General features: G+C 56.6%; 1 protein-coding gene across 2 annotated transcripts in view; it reads right to left on the reverse strand.

The window, feature by feature from the left end:
- The window catches only part of SEMA4B (semaphorin 4B), a 37,136-nt gene extending 15,035 nt beyond the window's left edge, over window positions 1–22,101 (reverse strand). The window contains exons 1-3 of one of the 2 annotated variants that reach the window (XM_046006968.1): window positions 21,943–22,101; window positions 10,340–10,435; window positions 9,666–9,882 (exon numbers count right to left, since the gene is read on the reverse strand). In XM_046006968.1, coding sequence (XP_045862924.1) covers window positions 9,666–9,801 — 136 coding nt within the window. In that variant the 5' untranslated portion in view covers window positions 9,802–9,882; window positions 10,340–10,435; window positions 21,943–22,101. Of the gene's footprint in view, window positions 1–9,665; window positions 9,883–10,339; window positions 10,436–11,835; window positions 11,869–21,942 lie in introns of those variants that run through there. The other variant, XM_046006969.1, reaches the window with a different exon arrangement.
- Window positions 22,102–22,358: the final 257 nt, after the last annotated feature.

Genomic DNA, 22,358 nt, shown 5'->3' on the forward strand with positions numbered 1-22,358 from the left:
ACACGTTGGCCGAGTGTTGGCGTGGTGTCTGGCACACGATCAACACTCGAGTGGATCAAAAACAAAATCCCAAAGCCCTGCAGGAAAATCCAGCCCAGCGAGGGCTGCCAGCAGAGCAGGGCTGTTTGGAAGAGCTGGGCCTCCCTCGTCCTCAGGGTTAAAAAAACTCACGCGGGGCGATTCCTAACCTAGGTCGGCACCTGGTCACGCGGGGGCCTCCCGGCCAGAGCGCACGAGCTCGACTCGGGACGGGTGTCCCAGGCACGTGCTGTGTGCCCGATCCCGCTCCCGCTCCACGGGACTCTGAGTGGCGTCCCCACCCGGGTGCCTGGGGTCACCTCCAGAGTGATGGCACAGACGTCTGTGTGGGCCCTGCCTGAACTTGCTGGTGTGTGTGTGTGTGTCTGCGCACCCTACCGCAAGGCCTGTCCGTACCTGCATTTGCTCCCGGCTGCTTTTTGTGGAGAGGGGACTGGGAGGGGGTGTCAGTGCTCTCCGCTCCCCAGGGGCGTCAGCACACCTCGGGGGCCACCGCGGCTCCTAGGCCGCTCTCTTGTGTGGCAGAGCGCGCGCCTCGTGTGCTCTCCTGGGCGGCCTGTGCCGCTCACACATCCTCCACATCCTCTACCCAGTGGGTTAGTCCAGGAGGGAGAAACCTCCTTCGTCCAGGTGGACGAAACCTTTCTATCTGCCCTGGGCAGGCCTGAGCTGGTGGCGTCCCCAGGGATTCAGGCAAGCAGCACCGGGGCAGGCCTGAGGCTGCGGCCTTGGAGTGGGCACGCTGGACGGGGCCGATCAGAGCGGGCCCCGCTCCCCCACCCCTGGGGCCTGGGCCTCTCCGCAGGAAGTGATGCGGGAACAACTCAGCCCCCAGACTCAGCTGGAGCTTCTCCCCTTCCCTGTGACTCAGCCGGAAGCTGGGAGCTCTCTGGGGTGAGACGGGAATCGGGCTCGGCGCGGTCCCCACCCAGCTGTAGCCGGGCCGTGAGTCAGAGAACCACCCCACCTTTCTCTCCACCGCGGCTCCTGGCACCGCGGCTGACGCGGACGTGGCCCTCACATCCTGCCCCCCACAGGTCCCAGCGGGACGAGGCCAGAAAACACCAGCTTCTCTGTGTGAAGAGCGGGGAAGGTGCCCCCAGTGCAGAAAGGCGGCGGGCTGCCCCTCAGCTCGAATCACAGAGTCCCCAGAAAGGGGTCTGGGCCCCGGGGCAAGCCCGTGAGGGCACCTCCTCTTCCCCAAGGCGTCACGCTGGACTCTTGGACCCGCTTGTACCTGCAGGAGCACCACTCCTAGGGCAGGACTGCTGACTCAGCAGCAAACGTCAGCCGCCTGGGACACACGTCCACCCTCTACACCGCGCCCCAGAGCTGTGGCAGGGTGGCCCACGGGACCGGAAGCGGCGGACTGAGTCCCCAAGCAGGGAAGGATTCCTCTCTGCAGGCAAAGAGGGGCTGTGGGCCAAAAGCCTGCCCTCCCCATGCAGAGGTTAGCAAGAAAGAGGTAGGACGTCAAGGGAACCCAGCCTAGAAGCATCCCCTGTTCCCAGGACAGGCACATTTAGGGAAGCCCACTTCCCAGACGGCTGCGGCTATGCTTTCCAGCAAGTGGGCCAAAACTGGTAGAATCACCAGGTGGCCCCTCGCCCCTCAAAGACAACCCCCTTCCTTGTACCCTAACCCGGGACCTGTCATGAGCTGCCGTCACCCGGGGAGCATGCCTCCACCAGGACCAAGGGCAGCTCCTCCAGCCCTCTGCTCGGGGCGGGCTGTTTCCTCACAACCCTCGTCCTGACTACCCTGGAGGCCACCTTCGTCCTCGCACACACGTCTCCTGTTTTCTGAAGAGGCCGGAACCACCATCAGATACGGAAACCTCAATTTCCCACCACCTCCCTATCTCCTCCGAGGCCAAGTCCCGTGTTGTCAACCTCTGCCTCTCAGAAAGCCGTTTTTTTCCTTTGACATTCATCCTAGAAATCAGTGCGCCTCCGGGCTCTCCTCGGTGGCCAAACTCCTGAAGAGAAGAGCCGCCCAGAGCGGCCTCCGTCCTTAGCTCCCACTGACCCCTCGCCTGGGAGCCAGGCCTCCACCAGCCCCACACTCGCCAGGGGCCGGGCATCACCTCGCTGCCAAACTTCAGACACTGAAGGGCATGGCCTCTGCGGCACCTGGCCTGGTGGAGGTCCCCTGTCCCCGACGTGGGGTCCACACCGGCCTCCAGGGTCACTTCCCTTCTCCCTCCCACTCCTTCTGGGCCTCCATCCCTCCAAGAGCTAACGTGCGTGAGCACCCACTGCATGTTTTAAACGGATGAACCTGGGCGTCCTGGCAAGGCGGCTGGGCAGGAGGTCTCCCCGCCCGAGGTTTTTGGGGGACAGCTGCCAGTGATCAGCCAGTTAGGAAGAGCAGTGGCGCCGGGACTCAGCGTAGGCCGGCAGCTCTGGCCTCTGGGTCACTGTGTCATTAGGCTAGCTCCAGCCACTGCACACTCCGCTTTTCAATGCCGCTCCCTAGGGTCTGCCCTTGGCCTTGAGATCACACGCCCACACCCATCGCTTCAACAATCCAGACACCTGCAACCCCCAGATCTCACCTTTGGGGCAGGTCCTCCCTCCAGTGGGAGACCTGCCACGGCCACCGCCCACCACCGTCCCCTTCGGCTTGGGCTCGTGTCCTGTGTCACCCACTGGAAACCTGGAGAGGGAGGTTCCTTCCTCCTCTCCCTCACCCCACAGACATCCAATCCATGAACAAACCCTGCCGGGTTTCCCTCCTCAATACTTCCCTAATGTGTCCCATTTGCTACCACCGTCCTGACCAGGCCACTATCCCTTCCCGACTGGGATACCTCAACAGCCTCCCAACAGGCACCTGCCCCCAGCCCAGTCTCTGTGCTGCAGCCAGAGGGCTCTCGGGGAACCGTCCCGGGCCTGGATTAACCGCAGCTGTGCCCCTCTGTCCAAGCCCCCAACTTGCTAGCCCTCGCCATGTTTCCCTCCAGCTTCAACTGAGTGACACCGAGCTGCAACTCAAGGTCCCATTTCCCCTCTCGTTTTGCTCAAGGCCTGCAACGCCCTTCCTTCTCACCAATCCCTACTCATCCTTTGAGACTCAGCTCAGCTGGGCGAGGGGCCCCTCTCTGCGCCCGTCACTTCCCCTTCACGCCTCTCCCGGCACCGGCCATGTGGCTGGTGGATGGGCGTCCTGTGTCTGTCTCCTCCACCCAGCCAAGGGCTCCCCGAGGAGCAGGACATGCTAATTCATGCTTGTATCATGTGGCCGGGTAAGGTCCAAGGAGTTATTCAAAAAACATGTCATTGAATGACTGAACGCTAAGTCCCAATTCAGAGCACTCTGGTCCAGGGAGGGACTGAGATTCAAAGAGGGTAGCCTGGAGGTCCCGAAGGCTCTTCTCAGAGGCGTGTCTGAGGACCACTGCCCTGCTCGGCCCCCTCCCCAAGGCACGGACCACTCAGTCCCACGAGCTCAGGGCCCAGAAAGCAGTGCGACAGCCGACAGACAGGAAAGAGTTCACAAGGCCTGCAAAGGGGATGCGCTGCCCACGCGTGAGTCCTGACTTATCACTGACCAGCTGTGCATCTCTGAACAGGGACCTGCTATCTCTGAGAGGCAGTCCTCGCCAGGCTGCTGGGAAGACCAGATAAATGCAGCGTGGAGAAGTGACAAGTCCCACTTCTGGGTTAGGGAGCCCCCAGTAATCGGGACTGACCCTACCCATGCCCTACCCCAGCCACTCCTCCTGCCGCCTTCCCTCCGCCCCACCCTCGCTCTGAGTAAACACCTAGCACTCTGGCCACCTCCGAAGCCCGCTCAAGCAGAAGAGAGGGGAAGAGGGCAGATGGGGCTCCAGCCAGCCAGACGCAGGAGCCCGTCAGAAGCTGCGGCCACTGCGAAGCCCCAGATGTATGCTGCTAACTAGAACGGGGGCCCAGCCTTGCCAGAGCTTCCAGAGAGCTGGAAAATTGCATTTTTCCTTTAAATTTCCTGAGTTTTAAATATCAGCAACTAATTAAAATTTCCTTAAACACGTGGAGGCCAAAGAAAATCTATTTCCGGGCTGGCTCTGGCCTGCCCACCCCCAAACCACCACTGGGGTGCAAACCTGTGTCTGAGACATTTGCTCCCGGTCTCCTATGTGGACCACATTTCTAACCATGGCCATACCCTCAGGGATCCCTCAGCCGGATCCCCTGTTCCCATCCGGGGAGTGACCTCGATATGTCTCTTTACCAGACGGACAAACGGAACCTATCAATTACTCGGGGGCCGAGCTGGGCCATTCTGCCGCCTTCCCACACTTCACAGCCGAAGCTGGAGGCAGCTGTTCTAACAGAGGATGTGTAGTTCTTGAGTCCGAGAGCTGTGGCCCGTGGCTTGACCCCAGACCTTTCTAACTGCATGACCTTGACCACGTGGAGTTCACTTCTCCAGCACAGTCCCCCCACAGGATGGAGCAGTGCCCCTTCAGCACCCGGCACATGGTGGGGGCCCCATCCTGGGGGGCATTCTTTCCTGTTTCTGTTAGCACCTCTCAGAGGATGAACAAGGGGAGGCCAAAAAGGAGAGAGACTGCTCATGTGGCCCCTGTTCAGTAGGAGTTAGGATAAAATGAGAGGTTTCAGGGGCGCCTGGGTGGCTCAGTGGGTTAAAGCCTCTGCCTTTGGCTCAGGTCATGATCCCGGGGTCCTGGGATCGAGACCCGAGTCGGGCTCTCTGCTCGGCGGGGAGCCTGCTTCCTCCTCTCTCTCTGCCTGCCTCTCTGCCTACTTGTGATCTCTATCTGTCAAATAAACAGATATTTAAAAAAATAAAAAAAGAGGTTTCAGTCCACTGGGCCCACTGCAAGCCCCTCCCCAGAGCCCCCCGCCACCTCTCTGAACCCTAACTGTCAAGATGGGCTTTTCAGAGGACCCATGGGCGCAGACCAGAGAGATCCCCCAGAGAACAGGTCAGATCTCAGGGAAGCAGAGCCATATACCTTGGACAAAAAAAACTTCACCTCTCTGAACCTCAGCTGTCTTATCTGTAAAATGGGGATACCTCTACCCACCGTGTAGGGGGAAACAAAACAACCTAAACTCCCGGTGCCCAAGTAGCTCTATACCCCCTACTTTCCTTTCCACCCTCTTCTAGGCCCTAAACACTGCAGCACAAACGTGGGGACGCCAGCCAGCTGTGCCACCGACGGGCTGGACGTGCTCCTGCCCCGCACCAGAGAGCCCCACAGAGGAGTGGTGGCTAAATAAGGACCGTGGAGACCGCACGGGGCTAGGCACAGAGGCAAGGTTCGCCTATGGCCTGAGGAACACGAGATGGGTTGGAGCCTTTACGGGACCCTGGGCGTGTGTCCCAGGACAGCCAGCTCCATGTGATCCACTCTCCATCCTGGACACAGGGGAGCCTGGCCGAGAGGACAGAATGCAAGGAGGAGGGGCGGGGGAGAAGCTCCCCTTCCCCTTCACCCCCAGGGAGAGCCCCATCAGAGGCCTCTCCACCCATCCTGAGCACCCACGGCGGGGTGGGGGTCAGGCCGCAGTCTCTAAGAAGGGGACAAAAGAGTGAGTGACTCCATGAGCCGAGTCCAGCCTTTTCTCCAGGCTCTGGGCCACCTTCTGCGTCCCTTGCGTGGAGGATGAACACGTAGGTGTATCCAGATGTGCCCCCAAACGTGTGCAAGCCTAGAGTTTTGCTGGGCCGGCACACAGGCATTTCAGCAGCCCGCTGGATGCGGGGTTATGCATTCATATATGCGTGGAAGCAGTGTGCGGCAGGGCCGGGGGACAGGTGCAGCCAGCCCCAGACAGACTTCCTCGGGGCAAAGAACTTCAAAGAGCTGAACCAGGAGCACTTGAAAAGTGCACTACATTCAGCAGGACCCCTGGGGTGACTTGCTTGGTCCTCCCCCCTAGAGCAGGGAGCGGGACCCGAACCATTCCATTCCCTGACCTGGCCTGGGTCTCGGCAGCTAGCAGAGGGCCTGCCTCTGGCCGGTGCGCGATGTCACCCAAATGGATGCACAGAACCTCCCTGAGTGAGGGGGGCAGGGAATTCCACCCCCGAGAACGGAGGCCGCTACCTTTTACTGGGGACAGAGCACGTACCAGGCACTGTGCCAAACGCTTTCCATACATTATTTCCTGTAATCCGCGCAGAGCCCTGCGAGATGGGTCCTGCCGTCAGTGCCGGCTCGCCCCAGGCGGCGCGGTTAGGAGGCAAGCTAGTCTTCGAGGCCTGGCTGTTAGCGCCATAGTTACTGCTCTTTCCACTTGGCTCTGAAGGGCCATGGAGATGCCAGGCCACAGGACAGAGCTGAAGACAATCGCTCACGTGGGGCTGAGGCCACATCCAGGAGGGAGGCCTGGCACCAGCCAACTAGACTCTGAAAGCGGCCTGCACTGGGGGCTTCTCAGAGCAGCCTTGACCCCAGGTGTCCACTCCAGGGTCAGGGGACAGGCAGCTGATCTGTGCCAATGCCCGGCTCCCCGGCTCAATGGGGTTTTGTTGACTGCAGCTTGCAAGGCCTATGGATTTATTTCCGATCTGGTTTGGGAACACTGTGTCCGGACCTTTCCAGACAGGCACTTCTGGGGCAGGGGGAAATTAATAACTCCTCTTAATTGCCCCAATAAGGGAACTCAATAAGACTTTCATGAGCCAAAGGAGCAGCTTTGCTTTCTTTCCACACGGCCCGGGCTGCGAGGCACTGGCCTTGTAGCTCACACACCCGGCGCCATTATTTCCACTCGGCAGCGCTCCTCTCCTGAGCCGTTGGTCCTGGAACTTCAAACGGCACTTTCCAGGGCAAGAGAACCCAAATTCCACACGCTTCTTTGAAGCATTCCTTCCACAGCGACAAGTAACTTCCCTTTACGGCCCCTCCTTGTCCCGCTGGCATTGGCGCCCCCAGTTCCCCGCCTCCTTCTTGGCCACTGGACGAGACCACGAGTGGGGGTCTCCTCCTTCGACCCCAGGAATCTGCTGCAGATTAACAGCAACGAGGGTTGCCTAGGAAGGACCCCACACATAAACTGCATGCTCTGGTTCCGGAGACTTTGTTTCAAGGCACAGACACAACTCACGGTCCCTGGGCATCCGGGCCCTTCGGGAGCTCGGGTGGGAATGCAGCAGGGGAGGGAAAGTGGGATGCAGTCTCTCCCTCCACGCCTCTCCCCCTGTTCTGTGAGGGAGGGGCTGTGGGCCCTGGTGCCCAGGGTCCCCATGCTCACCTTGGGCATACCCAGGACAGGCACGCTGCCAGGAATATCTAACAAGCCCCCAAGGATGCGGCAGGAAACTGGCTGTGGCCATGCTCCGAAGGGGAGCCTGTTTCCGCACCAGGGCAGTCCCTACTGGGGCTCCTAGTTTCAAGGGCCAGGAGGAAGTCTAGGGAGGCAGCCTTCCTGGGTGTGGTGCGTATCAGCGAACCATGGATGTGTGCTCCCAAGTTCAGGGTTGGGTGCTGCTAACAATTCCTGGGCTTTGGGGGGAGACTGGAGAAAAAGGCTCCCTCTGGGCAGACCCAGTCTCAAGAACACAGCAGCAGCTCTGTCTTTTTCTAGGAGCCACAGCTTGGAAAGCAGCGTACTGACTGCATTTCTAGGCCCTCGAACTTCTCCAGGGACACCTTTGTGCCCTCGTGCATCTGTGCCGATCCCTACAGGTGAGCCTGTGTCTCAGTCCTCTGGGAGTCTGGCTTTTAACATATGGGTCTGGGAGAGGGGGGGTGCACAGACATCCAGACCAGAGCCCCCACTGACCTGTGCAGGGGACACTGGTATGTGACAGAGCCTGGCCACAGTCACAGATTTGTGGAAGTGGGCCAGGTCTCAGAGCTATGTGGATAATCGCCGCCAAGTGTTCTAGCTGCTCTTAGGAAGCAGGCCCTCTCGGTTCCCCCTCACGGCTCCCCAGTTCTGTCCTTCGGTTACCCTCTGGGTGGTCCCCGTCCAGTTCCAGAACTGGACACAAGCTCTGAGGGTTAGCCCAGGACCATAAACGGAGCCCATTGGAACATTTGTTCCCACTTCATCTCCCTCCTCCCAGGGCGAAGGAGGTCTAAGGATAAAAGGAGTTCGTGGCCACAATGGAGAAGTGGCAAGGCAGCGGGCCTGGTCGGGATACACTTGTTTATCCTCACTTAATGAGATGGAGCCCCCAAGGGACTGTGGTCAAATGAGCACACAAGCACCACCCCGACCCCAGGCAGTCACCCTGGCTCTGTGCAGGATATACAAGAATGAAGCCTGTGCTTAACACACAGCAACACCACCAGCTAACACTTACCGAGCGGTTTCCATGTACCAAGCCCTGTCCTAAGGACTTTTCAAACACAGGTTAACTTAATCTTCACAACCTTGAGGTAGGTACCATTATTATCCCATTTTAAAGATGAGGAAATCAAGGCCCAGGAAGGGTTCAGTCACTTGCTCAAGGTCACATGGTTACTAAGTGGTGGAGGCAGGATTTGAACCCAGGCTATGCTCTCCCCACAGTCTTGCAGTGTTTCAGACAGGGTTATTCAGGGCCACAAGGATCCTGGATAGTAAGCGCTGATTCGGCTACTCTTCCCTTTTGTACACAGAATGTTTTCAGGAGTAGGGATGCAGACAGAGAAGGAAATCTGGTATACTTTCAATATGGAACCTCTAATATATTCGTCTCTTATTCCAATTCTCCCAGTGTGACAAGTTAAAGGGCTTGGAAAAATAACATCTCTGAGCCCCTCTAAAGCCTGTGCCCACAGAACTCACCTAGTTTCATGAAATCGCTAAGACAGCCTTACAAGATACCTACCACTGTGCCCATTCTGCAGATGAGCAAACCACAGCACAGAAAGAAGGGAATTACTTGCCCAGTAGGAGAAATAGGCTTGGAATTCCCGTCCCTCTAATTTCAAAGACTGGGAAAAGCAACAAGATGTAAAGGGGCCGAGAGAGGGGAGAGCCAAGAGCCACAGAAGCAGGCATGAGCACCAGGTGAGGGACCTCACCAATGAGGATGATACTCCCAGGAGGAGTCTCTCCCAGGGCCTAGGAGTCCCACAACAGCCCCCATCCCTGGTATGATCGCTCCCGCCCGGGGAAGGATCAGATTTTTGGTCCGGCACTGCGCCCACAGACCAGGGTGAAGGGCTGGGAGGGAAGATGGGACTCTTGTCCCGCTGCGGCTCCGAGTCCTGCTGCGACTTGCTGGAATACCAGAACCCCAGTGTTTATGGGACGGCAAGCACGGCCCCCTCCACCCCGAGACGCCCTCGGGAGCGGAACCGCGGCTGGCTCTGGTCAGCATCAAAGACAAGCAGATGGGCAGGCGGACCAGCGGGTCGTCAGCCCCGGGGGAGCCCGCCACCGCCGAAAAGGGCGCCCTACCCAGGGGCGAGCTTGGACGACAGAGCAGGCAAAAGACCCCCCCTCCCCGCCCACTAAAGGAAAGGAAGAAAGGGGCCCGCGGCCCCACAACTGCCCTCTCCTCTCTCTCCCTCTCCGCAGCGCCCTGAAAGGGGGTCCTAATGGACCCCAAGCCTCCCACAGGCCCTCCCGTCCCTCCCTCCTTTGTCACAGCAGCCTCCGCAGGCACCTCCCGGCCGCCTCCCCTCCCCCCGACCCTAGCCCGAGCCCCCGCGGGGTCGTCCCAGCGCTTACCCAGCGGCAGGCTGATCCGAGGGGCGAGCGCCGGAGTCGGCGGCGGCGGCAGGAGTAGCAGGAGCAGCAGGAGCAGCGCCGGCGGCCGGGGAGGCAGCGCGCCCCGCGGGGCGGACGGTCGGCTCCCCCAGCCCATCGCGGAGCTCCGGACAGCGGGGAGCTACGGCGTCCTCCAGGCTCCGGCTCAGGTGGCTCAACTTGACTCAGCCCGCGAGACCTGGGGTCGGGGGGGGAAGGGGGTGGGGGGGGAAAGAGCTGCGGTCACGTGAGCCGGGCGGGCGGGGCCGAAGGAGGAAGTCCCGCGGCTAACCCTGCCTCTCCCGCCCCGCTCCCTCCGAGTTCGGGGCCGCGGAGGCCGGAGGGGCGGCCGCGTGCTCCCGGAGCTTGGTGCGCGCCTGGAGGGCGCCAAGCCCGGCAACACTGTCGCCGCCGAGAACGAACCCGTCGTTCTTCGTCCCCGCCTCTCAGGCCCTCCCCCCTTCTCCCCGACCCCTTCCGGCTCCTCTGCGACCACCCTGAGCGCGTGCGGTTGGGAAAACGGGCGGGTCTCTCTCCCCTCTCACCCCTGCGGGGGTGCTCCTGGCACCCATTTGCCCGTGACCAAGTGAACCGGCGGAGCCTGCGCTGACGAGGCTGGTTGCTCCTGAGTCTCACTTCCGCACGGGTCAACCCACCTTAGGTCTTGGCTGGGCGTCCACTACGGGCTCAGCTTGATCCAGGTAGCCTGCGGGGTCATCCACGTCTAGAATTCGGTCCACACGAAGCCGAACCTTGGGGGGGGGGGGGCAAGGTTAGCTTAAGTGGGAACTACCTGTAATGGACTGTCAAGGACGTCTGACCTCTTCAGCCTGCACGTCGCGCGGCCTTACGGGAAGTACTTCAGGCTGGAGTGGAATCCTACCGGCACCCACCACCCATCCTCCTGGCTCCCAACATCCTCAGGGTTGGGGCTTAGTTCTGCTGAGACTGGGGAGGGGGGTGTCCGACTGCAGACTGGACCCCCCAGTGGGTCCCTATCAGCATTAAAGAAGCAGAATAGCCTGGGTGCTTCAGTCAGTTAAACATCCCCCTTCGGCTCAGGTCATGAAGGGGGTCCTGGGATCCAGCAGCAGGTGGGGCTCCCTGCTCCCTGCGGAGCCTACTTCTCCCTCTCCCTCTGCTGCTCCCCTGCTTGTGCTCACGAGCTCACGCTCTCAAAGAGATGTATAAAATCTTAAGGGAAAAAAGGCAGAACAGCAAATATCAAAGCGCGGCGATCACGGAGGATCAGCAAGTGTTGGTAAACGTGTTTCAGCTTTTCCTAAAGGTGCCCAGGAGCGCAGTAAAATGTAATTCTTCCTGGACTTCAAGTCAAAGGTAGTTTGAAAACCTCCGCGAGGCTAGTCATTTCCATGGCACTCGTGATGGTTTCTCCAGAAATTGGCTGGAAAGTTCCTCTTCATCTCCAGCCCAAACTAGCCTCCTCAGAGCCACCGCACGTTGCTTTCCCCCACCCCCAGGGCCTGCCACATCCTCTGCCACGGGGTGGCTGTCGGGAGATGGGCACAGCACCCACATGGTCCCAGGTCTCCTTTCCTAGTCAGGCTTCCCCGTGCTCTGTGATTTCTGGAGCTCCACCATCCCAACACCAATCTGTGGACACAGTCCAGGCTAGGAGCACCCCCTTTTTTAAAGGCACAGCCAGCATTGGACACAGAATCTACCCAATTATACTCAGGCTTCTGTCTGCAGCCAGGACCTCTGTCCTGATGGCCTCTACATTTCTACCAGGCTGTCTTGTCCAACAGGCATCTCCTATCCAACATGCCCGACACTAAGCTCCTAACGTCTCCCCTCCTCCCCCAAACGGGTTCCTCCTGTGTGAGCTTTCTCCATCTCATTTAAAGGCGAGTCGTTCTTCAAACTGCTTAACTACTTTCTTTCATTTCCTCCCATCTGACCCACTAGCACACCTCCCAGTGGAGGGGGGTGGGGTCACTATCTACACCCTCTTTCTCCTGGTTACTCCAAGTTCCTCCGAACTGCTTGCTGCCTCTGCTTCCAATCTGCAATCTGTTCTCAACTCAGCAACTAGAGTCTTTCAAACCCAGTAAGGTCTTGGCACTCCTTTGCTCCAAACCCTCCGAGCATTCCCTGTCTCATTCAGAATAACGGCCGAAGACAGACTTACAGTGGTGTACAAAGCCCTGTGTCATCCTCACCCCACCGCATTCTCCCGCTGCTCTCCCCCTCCTTATTCTACTCCAGGCACACCCCTAACAACTCCTCTTAGGACCTTTGTCCTGGCTGCTCCCTCTGCCTGGGGCACTCCTCCTCCAGCTAGCCACACCACTGAGTCCCCTGCTCCCTTCAGATCCTCACTCAAAGATAACCTTCTTGAAGAATCTCAATTTCCACCCGTATTCCCCCTTACCCGGAGAAATTTTTTTCAAAGCACTCATCACCTTTGTTGTGGTTTTTCGTTACTGCCTGAAATCCCCACCTGCCCCCAGCACCAAGAATGTTGACTGAGGAGGGCAGGGATTTTTGCGGATTCCGCTAGTTAGATAGTTAGATAACGTGGCCCAAACCTTTTGAACAGTGCCTGGTATTTGACAGACCCTCAGTAAGTACTGGCTACATGAATGAATGAATGAATGAATGAATGAAACCCAAGAGTCACAGAATACTGCTGGCTCATGTCAGCTAACTTTTCTATATCAACTTTCATCTAGTAAAGAGTTCCCCCAAAACCTCAAATTATGCAATTAACATTTTCAACCTAAGCACAGGACTTCATATTGATCTCCTTTAAATCTGCTAGTTCTGGGGCACCTGGGTGGCTCAGTGGGTTAAAGCCTCTGCCTTCGGCTCAGGTCATGATCCCCAGGGTCCTGGGATCAAGTCCCACATGGGGCTCTCTGCTCAGCGGGGAGCCTGCTTCCTCCTCTGTCTCTGCCTGCCTCTCTACCTACTTGTGATCTCTGTCTCTGTCTGTCAAATAAAAAAAAAAAATCTGCTAGTTCTGATCTAGACTTCATTCTATCAAGGCCATTTTGAGGATTTTATTGTCATAGAATTTGACTTCCCTTCCCAGTTTTGAATCATCAGTAAATTTGGTAATCATTTCTTAGCCTTAATTCGAATCACTGATAAAAAATAATGGGTGTCAGGGTGCCTGGCGGGCTTTCAGTACAGTGGTGAGGCTCCTGATCTTGGGGTTGCAAGTTCAATCCCCACACTCGGTAAGAAACTACTTAAAAATAAAATCTTTAAAAAACAAAACAAGGGGCGCCTGGGTGGCTCAATGGGTTAAGCCTCTGCCTTCGGCTCAGGTCATGATCTCAGGGTCCTGGGATCGAGTCCCACATCGGGCTCTCTGCTCCACAAGCAGGGAGCCTGCTTCTCCGTCTCTCTCTGCCTGCCTCTCTGCCTACTGATCTCTATCAAATAAATAAATAAAATCTTTAAAAAAACAAAACAAAAAAACCCTACGTGAGCAGACCTAGTATCCACTTTCCAATAAAAGGTACCAGGTCTCCTTGGGGAAGGCGAGCCTGGGACATTTTGTTGGGCCAGAAAGCAAGGAAGTAATTAAAGACTAATGGGGTCACGTCAAAAGGACATAGGCCCAGCTTGATGACTAAACTTGAGATAATCAGAGACTCAAAAAGCATACTGAAGTAATGGGTTCTAATGCATCAAAATAAAACAATCCATTAGTCTGCACTGAAACTCAGGAAAACACACAGAGAGAAAGAAAAGAGGTAAAACGGAAGCTTTTTATAGAAGAATTGTGTCTGATAAATGTAGAAGAAAGAGTAGACTTCAGCATGGATGAAGCACACTTCCAGCTGGATTCCAGCAAGGGTAACCAGTGGATGCTAAACTGTATATGAACTGGGGCACCTGGGTGTCTCAGTGAGTGAAGCCTCTGCCTTCGGCTCAGGTCGGTCCTGGGATTGATTGCCGAGCAGGGAGCCTGCTTCCTCCACTCTCTCTCTCTCTCTGACTGCCTCTCTGCATACTTGTGATCTCTGTCTGTCAAGTAAAATCTTTAAAAAAAATAAAAAATAGGGGCGCCTGGGTGGCTCAGTGGGTTAAGCCTCTGCCTTCGGCTCAGGTCATGATCCCTGGGTCCTGGGATCGAGCCCCGCATTGGGCTCTCTGCTCCGCGGGGAGCCTGCTTCCTCCTCTCTCTCTCCGCCTGCCTCTCTGCCTACTTGTGATCTCTCTCTCTGTCAAATAAATAAATAAAATCTTTTAAAAAAAAATAAAAATAAAAATAAACTGTATATGAACAAGGCCTCAAAGTCTGTCCTACAAGTGACTTACTAATGACCAAAAGGAAAATGTATTTCTGGGGAAGAACTCCGGCAGCCACCACCTTAACCAAGTGGTCCAAAGGAGCATCACAAGGAGCACCCCAGTGGCTCAGTCAGTTAAGCGTCTGCCTTTGGCTCAGGTCACGATCCCAAGGTCCTGGGATGGAGCTCTGTGTGGGGCTCCCTGCTCGGCCAGGACTCTCCTTCTTCCTCTTCCTCTCTCAAATAACTACATGAAATCTTAAAAAATAATAATAATAATGAAGTAGCATTACCAGTAATGCGACTGCCTGATGCATTTAGCTCCTGGTATGATGAAATTAAGAAACACACAACATCGGTCCTTGGAGCACTTCTGGTGAAAGTGCTTAACCCAGATCGAACGATAAAGACACATACCTCCAGCATCCTGTAAAGGCAGCTGGCTTGGACTCATCACAATGCTCAATCCCGTGAAAGATAAAAAAGACAAGGGGACTATTTTAGGTCAAGAAACGAAAGAGACATGATCATCAGATGAAATATGTGAACACCGATGGAATCTTGAAAGGAAAAAAAAAGCCTTTCAGAATTGGGGAAAATGTTGCGATGCCCTGTGCCCCAGGTATCATGGCGCTAGGGCTCATTTTCTTCGGTATGCTAATGACACTGTGGTTTTAGGGCAATGCTCTCATCCTTCAGGGATGCCTGCTGAAGTCTGTGGAGGTGAAGTCTTGTCTGCAACCTACTTACAAATGATTCAGCAAAAATAAGTATGTGTGTGTGTTAGAGTGTGACTGTCACCAAGTTTTAACAATCAGTTGATAGAGAAAAGTTCCAGGTATGTTTCTAGCAGTGTTCTCTAAGTTTTGGGGGCGGGGGAGGGATTGGGTAAGACGGGGCCAAAAGCAGTTCCCAGGGCCACTAGAGACCTCTACCAGGGTAGGAACTGATCAATCTTCTTTGTATGTTAGACCACCAGCTACGTGTCCTCTGACCTGCACGCCTCAAGCCCACATTTCTCCATATCGTCCACAAGAATATTAGGAAACAAGTGCAAGAAATCTTGTTGGAATCAAGTTACTAGCTGCGCATTTCCTTTCCGCCTCTGCTCACCATTCTCACCCAGGACTGCAGTGCCTGGGGACTGGCACGTTCTCGGTCATGGGCGGCGGAGAGCCCGACTCTCTCCATCGGCTAGCTCCCCAAATGGCGGCAGGGCTGGTGTGCCCTCGTGTCTTGGCAACACCCGGGCTGTCTGGCCGCTCTGCTCATCCCCGAGGAGAGGAGGCAGCGGCTGGGGCGGCCTCGCCTGGTGGTTAATTATACCCTGTTCACGGCTGCTCGAACGCTTCAAGTATGTCAAACGCGTAGTGAGCCTCTTGGGGACAGTGACTAATCATATCTTCGGAACCCCCGCTGCCCAGTGTGGCACTCTGGCAGGGCTGACAAAATGAGGGCCCCGACTGCTGGCCCGGAGGAGTACCCTCCCACCCGCGCCCCCCGCATGGCAACTTCAGCCCTCGTGGGCTCCTCGGGCTTCCGCTGGCGTGTGATCTGTTCTCCCCAGACTGGGAAAAAACAAGAGGATGACTGGCTGCGAGAAACCTCATTTGAGCTGACTTCCTGTGGGCTAAAGTGTGGTTCCCAAGCCAACGCTGTGTCTCCTGCTCCCCTTTGCCACTCTTGGATGTCAGCAAGTCTTTCTGGGCCAGAACATCGGGGTCTATAAAGAGCTCAGGGGCAGCATAAAAAGAGATGAAGAGAAAAGCAACGGTTCTGTGCCCCCAGCCAGCAAGATGAAGTAGTCAAGCCTGGCCCTCTCTTTCCCTGTCCACGCTGACACAGTCCTTTCCCTACCCATCCTCCCCCGGGGCCCTTTTCTCTCTCTCTCTCCATCTCTCCCTCCCAAGTCTCTTCTTTTCTCTCCCTCTCTCTGGCACACAGACACACACACACATATAACACAAAAACACACGAATAAGAGGTAAAATGTACATAAGAATATGCAGAAAGGGGCCACATGAAACTTCTCGATGGTGAGAGATGTCTGGACTAGATGCCTAGTATGGCAGAGAAGGAAACTTTAGGGATCACCAGAATATTCTCTATCTTGATTTGGGTGTTGGTTTCATAAGTGTATACAAATGTTAACAGGTTTTGAGCCGTACACTTAAGATCTGTGCATTTTCCAGTATGTAGATTCATATTTTATATCTGTAATCATGGGAAAAACAAAAAACGAAGAAGCCAAAAGGTTAAAAAAAAAACAAACAAACCTCACCTGTAGGATCAGGTGGGAGAAGAACTATAGGGGCCCCTGAGTGGCTCAGTAGATTAATTGTCTGACGCAGGAGTTTGGCTCCGGTCATGATCTGAGGGTCACGCGATCGAGTCCTGTGTCCGGCTCCAGGCTCAGCAGAGCATCTGCATGGGACCCTCTCTCTCTCCCTCTGCCCCTCCCCCACTCACACTCTCTCTAGATAAAAATCTTTTTTTGTTGTTGTTTTTTGAAGATTTTATTCACTTGAGAAAGAGGGCATGAGCAGGAGGAGGTGCAAAGGGAGAGGGAGAAGCAGACTCCCAGCTGAGCCAGGAGCCTGACATCGATCCCAGGACCCAGAGATCATGACCTGAGCCAAAGGCAGACGCTTAACCATCTGAGGGACCCAGGACCCCCAGATAAATAAAGTCTTAAAAAAAAAAAATTTAAAAAGAACATCTACAGAAGAGGGAGAGAATGAAGAGAAGAGACCAGAAGAGAAGAAGGGGAAGCGAGGGTAAAAATATAAAGCAAACAGACTCAGGCGTCCATTGCCTGCTTAGCCCAAAGGAACACAGCAGCGGACCTGGGCACAGGGCAGGTGTGGCGGCGGCATGGTCAGGACCCAGCCAGCTTCCCAAGCGATCAATATTCATTAATCATCTATAGGTACAGGCCCTGCCCTGATGCAGGCTGGCCCGTCCTTGGGCACGGATGGCTCGGACCAGACGTCCCCCAGCCAGGCCTGCCTGCTTTCTTTCCCACCCAGGGCAACCTTGCTTTCCAGCTCCCACAATTCTACCCTGGGAGTCATTGCTTTGTTTGTTGGCCCTGGGGGAGGGGCCTCCTGCCAAGCCTGGTGGAGCCTGAACCCAGAGGTCCTATCTACCCCCTCCGCGCCCCCACCTCCCCCGAGTGGCACCGGGCTCCTCCCCGTCCCCGGCTCTGCTGGCAGGCTACCTCATCAGGCCTCACAGACACACACTGGCTGCGGCCCAGCTCCCCGGGCCTTGGCCCCCGGCCACCATCCCCTTGTAGCCCCCGGCCCTCCTCTGATGCCAACGCGCAGCTGCAGCTCCCCCTACCCCATCCCCTGGCTGGCTCGCTGCTGGCTGTCTCCTCCCCCGGGGCTGGGCAGCGGCTGGGCTGCAGCATCAATACATTTTGATGAGGAAGCGGCACCAGCTGGCACACCCTGTGTGTGCTTTTAAACCAGGCAAGGACTTCCAGATCCTGGGGGCTGGGAGCCTCCTGGGGCAGCGCCCTCCACTCACGGGGCCAGCACCAACACGGCCTTCAGGCCTCACAGGCAGCTTTTAACCAGAGTCTGGCAATACGTGAAAATGGTCTCATCTCCGCCCCCCACTCTGTTCTGAGCCCTGCTCCGGGCCCGGGGTTTCTGGCTCTGGCAGGTGGTAGAATCCAGGGGCAAAGCCAGTTCTCCTGCTCAAACTATCTTAGCACCATCCGTTACTCGTGGGCTGTGAGCCAGCCGCGTGAGCCTCAAGCTTCCTCATCTGTGAGATGGGGACGCCAGCAGTCCCTCCCGGGGCTGAGCAGAACAGAGAAGAGTCCCTGACATCCGAGGACTGGTGGTGAGGCCCTCGGTGAGCACTCCCCGAGCTCGCCTCCCCTATCTGCGAGTTGCCACGACCCGACCTCAGTAACTCTTAGCCGTCTTATGTGCCCAGCCCCAGGACCCCCTTCTGGCTTCTTCCCTGGGGCTCAGCTGCCTCCTGCAAGCCCGGTGCTGAGTCTGCGACTCTCCGGGGGAGAAGGAACCAGCCCGCCCAGCCCGGGCCCTGGCTGCGCCCGCTGCGGCCAATAGCCTGCCACCGGCTCCAGCACCAGCCCTGCTGGGGCCTGTTGGGGCCTGAGTTGGCCACTCCCTGGGAGGGGATCCCCCTGCCCCACGGGGCTGTGGTGCAACCAGCAAGGCCCAACCTGTCCCAGGCCCGACAGGGTAGAACATGAAGTTACCACTGTCACTCCCCTGCCCCGAACACCAGTTTGGAGGCCGGGGGGTGGGTGGGGGGGAGGTGGCTGTCTGCCTGGGCCTGCAGGCCTGCTCACAGCGGGGACCTCGGGGGCCTGGGTAGTTGGTCTGGCTGATGCTTGGCACCTGCCACCCAGAAGAGGCACAGTGACTGCTCAGGGACTGTCCTTCTCTGATACCATGACATCTATCATGGGTGGGAGGGAGGTGTTCTAAGGATCTAGAAAACTTGGTTTCCATTTTGGCTTATCAAGCATGAGGCCCTTCCCTTCCCAAGATCCCAAGAAATCAGGACCCCATTTCGCCCTTTGCCACCACATTCTTCCTTCTTGAACCCCACTCTGAGCTCCTGACTCCTCGCTACTGCCCCATTTAAGGGAAGGAAGGCCCAGGTTGGGCCCCTTTCTCCACCCACGAACTAACCTCCTTTCCAGAAGCCCAAGACGTCCCCTTCCCAAAGATGAGGGGCTCGCTGATCCCTATAGTTTCCTGGTCACCTCGGTCACCCGGTGGCTGCCGCCCTCTCTCCCGGCGAGATGACCCTGCTCTTGGTTCCAGTGCTTCCTAGAGTGGGCCAAGGGTGCTGGGGGATCGCCAGGCAGTTTCCACAGATTTCCTGCCCCTCCCAAGACGGGACTAGGGCCCTGTTTGCTGTAGTGGAGGTAGGTGTCCCCACCTGCCACACCCGAAAGCAGTGGTATCAAGAGGTAACACTCACAGAGCTGGTGTGGTGACACCAGAGACCCGTGCTTGGACAATTATCTTGCACACCAGGCATCCTGGCCCAGCACTCCTGGCCACCACTGATGCCGAGGAGGAAGCACGGAGCCTGAGGACACTATGAGGCTCCAAGTGGGCCCAGCTTGTTGCTAGAAGAAAAGGGTCTCTAAGGGGGGCCTGGGCCCTGGGCCACCCAGCTGCACAGGCAGAGTTCCAGCTCCCCCCTGCTGTGGTCTCTGCAGGGACCCCATAAACCCCCTGAATGAGAGCAGGCCCACCTTGCTGTTCCCAGCGTCTTCCTCTCTGAATTCTGCCTTAGTTCTTTCATGACAGTCTATATGCAGCAAGGGTGGGCTTCAGGGGAACCGTGAACCCTAAGAATGGTACGTCGCCTCTGGTGAGAGGGATCAGAGCTTTCATCTGATTTCAAAAAGATCGCTATTCCCTTCCCCCGACTTAAAAAAAAAAAAAAAAAGGTGGGGCGCCTGGGTGGCTCAGTGGGTTAAGCCTCTGCCTTTGGCTGAGATCATGATCTCAGGGTCTGGGATGGAACCCCACATCCGGTTCTCTGCTCAGCAGGGAGCCTGCTTCCCCCCGCTCCCCCACCCCCTCTCTGCCTGCTGCTCTGCCTACTTGTGATCTCTGTCAAATAAATAAATAAAATCTTAAATAGAAAAAAAGGTAAAGAACCATTTTTTGAAGGTGTGCTAATAATCTGTAGACACAGGTACCTTTCACAATTAGCTTAGCAGGTAAAAAGAAGTATCTCATTTCGGAGTAGTTTTATAACCGTGACATGAATCCCTTGGCAAATGATTTCACCGAAAGCAAAGTTGACATCGGTAAGGCTATTACTGAATACTTACTACTCATTGAGGCAGGCACTGTGATGAGCTTTTTCTGTTCAATAGTTCATGTAATTCTCACAACAGATTATCATATCCCCACTCCCGAGATGAGAAACTGGGGCAGAGAGAGGGTCAGGGACTTCAAGGTCACACAAGTGGGAAGTCAGGAGTAGCACCAGAACCCAGATCTGACTCCAGAACCTAGAGTCAGAATTTGAAGCAGGGTTTTGTCTGAACTTAGAGCCATCCTCCTCTTGATCACATAAACTGCTATCCCTTCCTTACTTCCTTCCTCTTCTCCCCCTTTTCCCTCCCTCTTTCCTTCCCTTCCTTCCTGCTTTCATCCCCTCAACAGACATTTCTTGTGCACGTATGACTTTGTAAGCGCTGCTGAAACTGAAGGAAATTGACAGGTCACTGCCTTCATAGAGTTTACAGTTTATCAGGATCCCTAAAACCCTTCTTTCCAGAGAATCCCCACCCTGGTCCATATTTGTCTAGACACTTTCACTCACTCATTCCTTTGTCTCCCAACAAAGGTACTGGTCAGGGCCCCCTTGGCAGAGCCCCAGAAGTGCTCCTAGGCAGTGCAGGCTAGACTCATGCTGTTTTCGGCTGATTTCCGGAGACCTTCCTCTGGGCTCCTGCTGCACTGTGCTCAGATTTCCATTAAGGACCGCATTGAGCTCTGGTGAAACGCTCATTTACACATCACATCCCTCTCTGGCCGTCTCTTACAAGCTTCTCGAGTGTAGGGACCAGGCCTGCCTAACACAGGTTTTTAATCTTCTGCCCCAGTCAGAGCTTGGAAACAGTGGGTACCCAGTAAATGTTTAATAAACGAATACGTGAGTTTTCTGCTCTAGTTGACTGCCTCGAATCATTTCCAAATGATTCATTCAAGTGTTCCTTCCTGGATCTCTCTTCCCACCTCCCTCTTAACCTTTTCAAAGCAAAAGGCACCTCACTGATGTGGGAAGTCCCACTTCCCCGCTTTACAGCAGCCAAAGGGTTTCTTGCTCAGTCTCAACAGATTTGTTGGCTTCAGAAGAAACGGTATTTTGGAGAGCTGCTGAATGCGCGGCTCCCGGGGATTTATTTAAGGCAGTCCTGTCAGATGCTACATTAAAGCAAGCCCCAAGGCACAGGACCTACGCACCAGGGAGAGCGGCTCTTTCAGCTCTCCCCAAGGCTCCAGCCTCCATGGCCCATCTTTAAGTCACCTGTTGCCAGTGTCCCATCTTTAGATCATCTGACACCAAAAGCTTGAGCTCTAGGGTTGCCAGGGCTCTTATCCCAGACTTCCCTGAGCTTCAGTAAAATAACCACCAAAGGCAACAGCCATAACCTACAAGCCGGGATACCAGCTTCAACCCACTGTCATCTTAGGAAGTAATTTAACTTCTCTGGGTCCAGGTTCTCTTATGAAAGTGAGAAGCTGTTACTAGGCAGATTCCTAAACCTCTTCCAGTCCTAAAGTATCAATGGAAAGAAACAATTTTTAAAAAATTACACGCTTCCCAGTTCTTGTGGCATTTGACACTTAAAAGAATCCTGTGATTCGTTAAGTCAAATTACCTACTCACAATCAGGTTCGGAAATGTGAGCAGAGGGTTGATGACCTTCCCTGGGGGAGGGGGGATGACGGGCTTCTGAGTCTTTTGGCAAGACCAGAACGACTCCAGGGTGGCCACTAGATTGGTCTCACTTCCAGGATCCCAAGGTCTTTCCTTCCTAACCCCTACATCCACGTGTCACTCAGAAACAGCCAAGACAAAAGCCTAATTCAAAGGCCACACCACGACCATTCCGAGGAAGGGCCCAGGCTTCTTCCAAATCCCAAATGATTTCCCTCCCGGGCCAGGATTCCTGACACTCTCTCCATTCCGGATCTGGGAGTCGCGAGTAAGGAGGAGGGTTAGGGCTCCGCTAAAAGAACTCCGCGCAGGGGCCCCGGGTGGCCTAGGGAACGGGGGCCCAGCCTCCCGCGCTGCCATGGCAACCAGCTCCCCCAGTGGCCGGCGCCGGTGCCCATCAGAGCGTGCAGGTGGCGCCCTCTCGGGAGAGGGGCCCGGCGGGAAGTGGGGGCGGCGGCGGCCTCGGCTGCCTCGCCCTCGTCCGCCCCCTCTCGGGCCGCGGCTCCCGGACGCCCTGTCCCCGCGCCTACCTGCGAGGGTCACGGCCCCCGCGCGACCACCGCTCACGGCAGGGCCACCTCTGCGGCGCGGCTCCTCTTCCCGGACCGCCCCCAGGCTCGCCCCGCCTGCCTGGCCGGCCCGGCGCGCTCCCGGGGGACGCAGAATGTCCCCGCGAACACCCTCCGCCGCGCGCGGCGTCCCCGGAAATGCGGGCCCGCGGCCAAGCCCCGCCCCGCCCCGCCCCTGTTTATGGGAACTGTCCGGAGGCGCCCGAGGGCTCGCCCGCTGCCCAGCAGGGCCCCGCCGCTGCCACCAGCCCCGGGCGGCGACGGCCACTCCGCGCTCGCGGCTGCGCCCGACTCTCCGAGTCGGGACCTGGCCCCACGACGGCCGCGGGGGCTGCGGGGCTGCGCCCTCCCTGACCTTGGGAGGCCCGGCCTCGCGC

This window comes from Meles meles, chromosome 6 (assembly GCF_922984935.1).
Source record: "Meles meles chromosome 6, mMelMel3.1 paternal haplotype, whole genome shotgun sequence".
Taxonomy (NCBI): Eukaryota; Metazoa; Chordata; class Mammalia; order Carnivora; family Mustelidae; genus Meles; species Meles meles.